Genomic DNA, 9,356 nt, shown 5'->3' with positions numbered 1-9,356 from the left:
CTTGCAATGTAGCTACAGTGCAAAACATTCTTCCTTGTAGTTTCCAACACCTAAAGGAAATTATGCTAACTCTACCCCATTACTTCTTTGTCTGAAAAGGCAGCTACAGGCCTCACAAAGTGTTCAAGAAGCAAGGAACAGTGCAACATGACAAGCGCTGTGTGACCACTTCCTCTCAAACATCAATCTTCAAGGGTCTGGTTGCAATCCTCCTAGCCAACACTATGCAACACCTACTGCAAGATTCACCAAAAATATAATAATATTTTAAGTAAATTTCATTAGTCTCTTAACCTAAAATATCTTTCTAGGTCCTCCCTCACCTGAACAAAACACTTTAGCCTCTGAAGTGATTTTTGCACGCAAATATTTAGAACAGTTACAAGTCACAACCGACATCCGATTACTTCACTGTGTATTTAATATCACACAAGACCCATAAAGGTTTTTGACAAATGGGAAAAACACAAAACAAAAACCCAAACAACCCAATAAACCCAGAAGCATTAGGACCTGTATTTTGGAAAAACCTGCCTAAAAGCAGACCATCAGGCTCATCTGCACTGTATTTGTAAAGAGCTAGAAAGCTCTTCCTAAACCATTTATTAAAATCACTGCTAATAGGGCTGGAAAGAACAGAAGAGAAGACAACAGATAAACTTTCATGTTTCTTCTGTGGACCTGCTTCTACTAGCAGCCATCACTATAAAGACAAAATCAAGCTGAATATCAATGCTGTCAAACTGTAATTAATTTCTACCCATACCTGGGAAAAAACCTCCACTAATGATAATTTGTTTTCCTCAGGTGACAAAATTATTCTTGCTGAAAAGCAACTGTCCCCTTTATAATGAGGCTGAAGATTGGGTGTTGCATTTATTCTGAATATGCTGACATTTAGCACTCCTGCTCATGCTTTTTGCTCTGGAAAGCTATTTTTCCAGCACTCAATTCTGAGAAATGAGCGTCACCTTAAAAGTAGTTAAACCAATATACTGAAGAAGCCCTGCAAGTCTAACAGATCAATAATAAGACAGATTCAAGGAAAACACGGCTTGAAAACAGCATAAACTGGATTTATTTTTATAAAAATTAGTATCTCAACACAAAAAATTACCATTCAGTAGACCCACGGAAATCCTACATCTGTCCTGGCCATTGTGGCAATTTTACACAAGTCTCAAGTTTTCTGCATAGAACAGCAAACATGCTAGCTGATCAAAGTATCATAATATTAAAAAAACCAAACCCACAGAAGTCCTTTACAGGAGCATCTGATTATTTCTTTGCGTAAGTGATTTTCATGGCATGAGATGGAGTAATCTTGAATCCCTGGAGAGCATCTCGAGCAGTTCCTGCTTGATTCTCATTTTCAAACTCCACAAATGCAATGTCATGGCGCCCAGGCACTAAGCGTACTTCTTTGAATCCAGGAAACCTTTAAAGTAAGGTGAAAGGGTCAGGTAATCTTTCCTAGTTTGATCATACAGTAGCCATAAGACATTATCATAAGCATCTACTAGTATAATAGTTACTACAATGAAAGACTTAAATTGAAGGGATTTACATGTCCAGTCCTTAGAACCAAGCCTCAATTAAGGATCATTATGTGGAATCAATTAATCACTCTTGCGCACATATGGAAGCAACTGAAGGTAGTTTTAAAACTGCTCTTGCTGTTGTAAAATCTTCAATATTACAGTCACCAGCTTAAATCCAGTGCATATTCATAGTAGATAACTCAGACAATCAAAACTAGCTACAAAAAAAAAATCAGATTTGCTTTCTGCACAAAGTTATCAGAACCGACATCTGTAATCTTGCAGTAAGACAAAGAACTGAAATACCTTCAGAAGAATCTCTTATTTTTAAAAAGTCAGGTTGCCAACTGAGAAAAAGCATACAGGTAACAAAAGAGTTCAAAGAAGAAGTCCTTTCTGTTCAAAACTTACTGATTGAATAACATGGAGAGCATCATCTCATTTGTTTCCTCAGGCAAGTTATTAAGGAAAAGGATATAGTTTGGTGGGTTATCAGGCACCTGCAACAACAGAAGATCCAAGCTTAGAAGAGTATATACAGCTACCTGTTCCTCTGTCTTCATGATGATTTGAACCAAGACTCCCATATCTAGTTTTGCTCATAGCACTGCTTCATTCAATATGCAGACAAAGCCCCTTGGTTCTTTTACCGTCCCCTCTGACACTGATATATTAATTTGGAGAGGCTCTTATTTCCACAAAAATCACAGTAACATATGGCCTTAGATGTCATATTTAAACTGGACAACTCATCAGCTGATACTGCAGTACTCTCAGCACTGCCAGGGGTGGGATCCAGGTGCCTGTGCACCGGCTGTGCCAGACACCTGTGTGGAAGAACCTACAAAAGACTCACATACTTCTGGAAGAGCAGTTGGACGCCAAGATAAAAACCCTGTTCATCTGCAGTAGTACTGAAATACTGAGTATCTTTGGGCAACTAAATGCTACAAAACACTTGTCATTTTACTACAGTGTTCTACTCAAATTTATTAATTAGAAACCCATTAGATTTTAAACTTCAGAGTCTTTTATCTAATGGATTTGCCTGCCAATATGAATTTGTAGCAACCCACAAGGCTGAGTAGTCACTTTGATGACACTTGACTGAAAGGCTAGAACGTTCCTAAGTCATCAAGGAAATTGTAAAAATAAATCGGACATCACAACTTCAAACGTCCTAATAATGGTGCCAAGCAAGTTCATGTCTCAGCAGAACAATTTCCTTCAGCTGATGGAAATATTCCAGGCAGTGCCATTAGAAAATAAACTTCTAAAGTTCAAACAAATACCTAAATACTCAGTGTTGTGCTTTGATGCAAAATGACATACACACATTGTGCCTTGCTACAAATGATACCTGAAAGAAAACCCAGACTCGAAGCAAGAAATTTTCCCCCATGCATGGTGTATGTGATTCTCAACGATACCACTTAAGAAATGCAGGGCAGGCAAAGATAGTCTTCTATAGTATTTGCCCTCCTGCAAATCCTGGCTCTTTACTACCTCCACTTCTAAAACACATGAAGTGTAGGGAGTTGTTGCTACATCCCCACACAATCCTTTGGAAAATAAGACACTTATGATAAAAAAGAAGAAGCGAGCAGAGGACCCCCAAACTCCTGAAGGGAAGCTTTTAGGCAGATATTCTGGCACCCTGTGTAGTTTTGTTCTAGTAATAGAAAAGGAGAAGGAAGACAAGTTGAAGTGAATTTATTAACTATGTAAAAAACTTTTAAGAATCCTTCAACTGATACTAAGCACAGTCCAAATTTAAGAATCAAGTGGGATTTGTTAATAGTGCAGTTTTCTGTATAATATTAAGCAACTGTAGATTTTCATTTCATATCAACCAGATAAAGTAAATGTGTGATTTCTTTTGTCTGTTTACTGTGATTCAGCTGTTAGACAAATGTCTCACAAAACAAAAAGAAAGCTGTAAAACAGATCCTCAAGTTTCCATGCGTAACAAACTATTATTCATACAGAATAATTTTAAACATTAGCGCTTCTAGTCACAAAGGCAGAAAAACATTACCTGCTGATTCTGTGCTGCAGTCCCTGGGGCACTGGCTGAATTTTGTGTTGCTCCCTAGTAAGTAAGTACAAAATAGTTTCACAGAGGTTTTCTGTTAGAAATATATAAGCACACATCACCATGTTTCTGTACAACTCAAGAAGTATCTTAAGGGTTTTTTTTTAAGATATAATCCAAGGGACCTTTGTTGTTCTCCCAAAGGGGAACACAAACCACATGAATTTCACTGAACTGCAAAACCAGGCAATCAAGGAAAAAACATCAGTAGTATCTGATGTGACTAATGGCCAAATCACTATTTCTCCACTTTAGAAAATTTAGTTGAATAGACAGGAAGGAAGTAGTTTTGAAAATAAAGCCCTAGACAGGACTTACCTAATAGGAGAAAAATAGATGTTTCTGCTGAAGACTACGGTTTCGCAAGGATAACTAAAGCTATAATCATTATAGCTAGTAACAATTATTTATTCCCAAGAGATTTGTATGTAATGATTGATTTTTTTAATAAATCCTGAGAAATATAAATATTCTACCTAGAAAACATTGCTTTCTATGAACACTCTTACCTCTCCTTGATACCAGTGTGTGCCTCAGCAGTAAGTGTAATTAAGTAACACAATATTGAAACCCTGTGCCTTGATGTTTTCTGCTATAGTTCAGTACATAAATTACTAAATGTTGTTAGTTTAGGGCAGGCCATCCCTTAGTGGAGATATGTTTCAAGCCACCCCCTTTTCACCTACCTATCAATGAATTATCTTGTTCCCATTTACCATTCTTCAGTGCTTACAGAGCAAATAGGGCACTAAAACACTGAAAAGCTGGTTGAGCACTTGAAGCTGGCATTAAAGATAAGCACACACCTCTCCTTTTTTTCAGGAAGAGTTTAGTTTGTACTTTCGTTTATTGTACCTTTGCCCAAAATGTTCGTTTTCATCTGGTAATAGGAAAGGGGGGGTGGGGAGGGAAAGGAACAGCAAGGACTATGTAATCAGCTCCCTCTCCTTCACCTTCTAGTGAGTGCTCAAGAGCACTAGATATCAATAGACCACAGTTTAGGGAACAGAGAAGTATCAAAAGACAGTACTTATTCCTAAAAAAAAAATAAAAAATTAAAATAGCTTTTGTGATTGTTTTTCCTTTTTTCAACACAGAAGCAACTTACCTGGATAACCTTTTTATTTGCTGCATTTGCTGACTGCTCCAGAGACTTGGCCTTCTTCTTTTCCTTCCTTTTTTCCTTATCAGCAAAAGTACCACGCATTTTAGAGATTATATCAGAGTCTGTTTTTGCATACTGAATACGCTTTTTAAAAGGAAAAAAAAAGGAGTGGATTTTGGAGTTAATAATACTGAACATTTTGCACCACTTTCATTAACTGTGTTCTACTGCGTATTTACGCATTTTTCACAGGAACTTCTTATATTGAAAATATTGTTATGAACTGTAGGTATGCTTACAAAGTATCTAATCCTCGTAATTGATTCTGAACACAACTATGGAACTCTAAAAAAAACTAAGATAGAAATTACTAATTTTAACTCACTGAAATTGGAATTTTTAACTCACTGGAAATTGAAACTGGAATAGATACCTAACAGCATCTTTTTAACATCTGTCAAGGTAAAAGATGTACAAAGCTACATAACAACATTTGAAAAACTGGCACTAGCTCTTATTAAAAAAAATGAGAAGGTTTTTCTTAACCCCATTCTAAGGACAGTTAAAATTTTACAGGGATTTCTCAGATCTCTGCAGAAAACTGAGCTCAGCAAAACTCGGACATCTGAAATAGAAACGCAAGTACCAGCTTTAATCCAAACCAGACTGCATAAATCATGTCAGCAGGACAATGGTGCTGTTTTTCTGACAAAGTCTGCCCCATACACGAGTCAGGCAGGAAGGCAGATTCAGCTAAGAGCATACAAGTGTGCAACATCATATATGCACACAATCCTATTGCTTTTACTGTCAGAGACCACTTAAATACAAAATTACACAGCAGTTGAAGTTTTTTTCACGCTTTTCTTTAGTGCTTAGTTAAGAGTATGCATGCTGCAGGCAATATTCAAAAAGGGAAGAACACTTCAAAGCTTATGAAGCCTTGATCTTTTTATTTCCTACTGAGTTTTACTGAGCACAAAACCCTTTAAGGGTAAACGACTGAACTGAGCTTGCACAATTCCTAAGAATTTCATTAGAGAATCTGAAAGCGTTAACAAAAAAAGCTCGTGGCTCAGCAACACAAGAACTGCTTGTGCTCTCCTTAATGCTCAAAGCCAGTATTAATATATCCATCCATTACTGAAGTCAAGTGTGTTATTTGCATGTATTGTTACACCTCACAAATTGTTGCAGAATTGAGAGATGCCTAATTATCCAAGCAGGCAACAACGCATCAATTGTTGTGCTATTCTGCACATTATCAAGTACAGTATTAAATCACCTTCTATCAACCAGCAGTGTATTTGCTTCACTGAAGTTACCCTGAAATTTAGTTATTTGGTTTGGTGCATGCACAAGCAGAACCAGACATCAACTAAAAAAAAATAAATCGCTAGTCACATCTGTTGATTTCTGCAAAGTAAAACTGCGGAGATCTTCACTCTACTCACTGTCACTTCAAAAAGGAAGCATCATATAATAGTAATTGAGGTAACTCTAGATAAATTAACTGAAAGCCCCTGATTTTAATAAAGTTACAGAATTAATTTAATCAGTTCAACAGAAGACATGATGAGTAAGATGGAAGTATTCAGGATCCTAAAATCTTTAATCCAGCACAGAAAAAACATACAGCCATCACTTAGGAAACCTAAATGCTAAGTTCGACCTCTGTGTGTCTTTTAACTACAGTCTCTCTGGCATCCCTCTAGCTTGCATAAAAACATATATTCATTAAGACGTGACACGGCTGAGTAACAGTACACTTACAAGCATACATGACAGTTAATTCACAAGGTCCAAGTACCAAAACTCTGTATTGTACCATGGCATTTCTTCTTTTTTTTAAAAAAAAAAAAAAGCGTGAACAAAGTAACTTACCATTGGTTTCCCATAAAATGGAAAGCCTTGCAGCTGTCTTAAAGCATTGGTAGACGATCCAAGTTCTTTAAATATCACAAAAGCCTGTCCTCTCATCTTCATAGTCTTTAAAGCCACAATGTCGACAACATGACCAAATTGTGAGAATAATGCATACAGGGACCTCTTCAGTTCTGTTGACAATACAAAAATGTAGATTATAACATGCTACATGCAAACAATCACTTTTATAGAGTTTGCTGTCCTGCAGGGACAATGTTTTTTGCCAGCTTTAGCTCACACAGTGATATATTACATGAGTTTAGTCAAAACTGTTGCATGAGTACAAGTTTATTTGTCCAGTTTTTAGAAGTTGGTGTGTACCGCTTGATTTCACATCTCAAGTATTCAGCTAGTGAAAAAGCTGTACCGCCATCCATCCTACCATTCTAAAAGAGTAAAAATTACACAAGGGTATGTATATACCTTTTTTTCATATACATATATATACACATACCCTGTCAAGTATGATGTACAACAGCCATCAAACACTGATCAGAAAATCCATACTGTAATATGCAATAGTAAAGTGGTATGACTTAAAACAATACAGCAAAGTAGTAACTGCTTAAAGGCTAATTAAATTTGCAAATTTTGTTTGTAACTGTTTAATCAATTCTCTCATGCACATGAAATATTTTTTCATATTCTCGATCCGAATATGTTTTTGTATAATCACACTGTACCTTACAACTGCAATGGATTTATTTTCATTATTTAAAATCACCTGACTACATGCCAAATTAAACCTTAATCTTATCTAATCAAGCTAAATAAATCCTCTATATTGTGTAATTAGTCTAACTCGCAAATCTTACATTCGTAATATTTCTGCTACATAAGAGCACTGCCTCTTGTTTATTGCTGCTGAGACTTGGTAATACCAACCCACTTTCACTTTCTCCAGCCGCTCTTGAGCAGCTGCAGCACTACATCTTTTTAAAAAGTGTTCTTATCAAAACACTTCCCTTAAATATAACTTCAGAAACTGTATTTAAAAAAATAAATCACATTTGTAAGCTTTACAGGTAATTTGAAATCCTACATTTAAAAATCATAACCATGCAATTTCATAATGGTGACTTACTAGTTTACAAGACACTTAACATGCTCTAAACAAAGCCCCAAGTTAAATTTACTCCGTAAAACTATCTTGACATGTTAATAAATCATTTCCCAGCAAAGCTGTTTCCATTTTCAGATCTCTCTCTGAAGCAACCTGACAGAACATTTAAGCAGTGCTAGTCTGATCCAGCCATTCAGTTCACAAACAACAAATAAATTACCTTTGTTACTTTAGATTACAAGCTGAGCACAAGTACTAACTGAATTGTTCTATGCAGACACTGAATGTGCAGCCAGATAAAGGCAAGTGACTTTTTTTTTTCAGTACACTGCGAGGAGCTAGAAATCCTCTAGAGAGGGCTGCAGTGCCTGCAAGGCAGTGTGTCTAACAAGGCAGCGCAACGCAGCCAAGCTCATGCCACGCTCACTGCTTTCGCATGGCACTAAAAGAAATGAGTGCACAGATGATCCCACATTTCAGTGAGAGGGGACTGCTGACCACCGGTATGTATGCCAACGTGCCTCTCGGCATCCATTGGATATTCTCATTACTCCTACCATTACAGCTACTCACTGACGAGCAAACCTAACTTTTGTAGTTAGTTACAGAAACACAGCAGCTTCCTTAGAAGTACGGTTCCTGGTTTACGAAAAGACTTTAACATTGTGCTGCATTTGTTGACTTTCGCTGCTGCTTCATCACAAGCAGCCTCTTGCTGAGCACTGCAGAGCCCCGAGAGCACCGAGCCCATGTCACAGCCAAGACACCAAGCACGGTGTGTGAGTGCACGACCAGGTGTGGAAGCCAGCTCGACGCAAAAGCATCAGCTTCCTACAGGCAAGTGACAAGCGCCAATACCTTCTTTCTTAATCTTGTCATTGATGTTGTTGATGTAGATGGTGTGGTTTGGCCTGATGTCCATCCTCCAAGGCGGCTGCGGACTTGCCTATGGGCAGAGCACACGCGGGAGCCCCGTTAGCGGCGGCCCAGGTGCGCTCCGACCCCCCAGAGAGGGAGCTGCCAGCACCGGCACACTCCGGCCCGCCGGCCGGCGCCGCTCCCCCCGCCACAGGACCTGGGGGCGGCACCTGGGGCGGGCGCCTGGGGGCCATACGCCCGCCGACTGGCCGGCCGGCCGGCCCCGCTCCTGTCCTCCCTGCGCGGGCGAGACCCAAGCATAGCGGGACGGGCAATCCCGGGAGGCGGCCCCGAGGCCGCCCGCCATCCCTCCTCCCTCGGCCCGGCCGGGCCCGAGCCCCATGCTGCAACCCAGCTCACCACTCTCCACCGAGACAGCGACTAGCCCCTCCCACCCCGTTCGCGCGATGTCGCAGCGCAGGCGGCACAACCGCTCCCGCAGCAATCGATGTGCCGAGCGCCGGCGCGTCGATGCCGAGCGGTGCCCGCGCAATGGCAGGCGCACGTATTGGTCTGCTGGCGTCATGTTGGTTGGGCTCGTCAAGGTCTGGCTATGCAGTCGGCTGGTGCTCATCCTCTAAGGGTAGCGAGCTCAGAGGGGAAGGGACTCATAAAGCCGTTCGACAAGCAGCTCGATTTAAATAACGCGGGTTAGCAAGCTGTGTCTGTTACTTGTTCTCGGTCCTCACTGCAGAGGTTGCAGGCCCG

At 39.7% G+C, this 9,356-nt stretch overlaps 1 protein-coding gene across 1 annotated transcript; it reads right to left on the bottom strand.

The window, feature by feature from the left end:
• Window positions 1–398: 398 nt before the first annotated feature.
• On the bottom strand, window positions 399–9,075 carry SNRPB2 (small nuclear ribonucleoprotein polypeptide B2). Its single transcript, XM_075413517.1, has 7 exons — window positions 9,009–9,075; window positions 8,589–8,676; window positions 6,626–6,798; window positions 4,745–4,885; window positions 3,580–3,633; window positions 1,953–2,041; window positions 399–1,438 (listed from the first exon to the last, which is right to left on the bottom strand). The coding sequence occupies exons 2-7, from the start codon at window positions 8,650–8,652 to the stop codon at window positions 1,279–1,281; spliced, it is 681 nt and encodes a 226-aa protein (XP_075269632.1). The 5' UTR covers window positions 8,653–8,676; window positions 9,009–9,075; the 3' UTR covers window positions 399–1,278.
• Between the last annotated feature and the right edge of the window lie 281 nt (window positions 9,076–9,356).

Source organism: Opisthocomus hoazin, chromosome 2, assembly GCF_030867145.1.
Source record: "Opisthocomus hoazin isolate bOpiHoa1 chromosome 2, bOpiHoa1.hap1, whole genome shotgun sequence".
Taxonomy (NCBI): domain Eukaryota; kingdom Metazoa; phylum Chordata; class Aves; order Opisthocomiformes; family Opisthocomidae; genus Opisthocomus; species Opisthocomus hoazin.
This window is presented reverse-complemented; position numbering and strand designations above follow the sequence as displayed.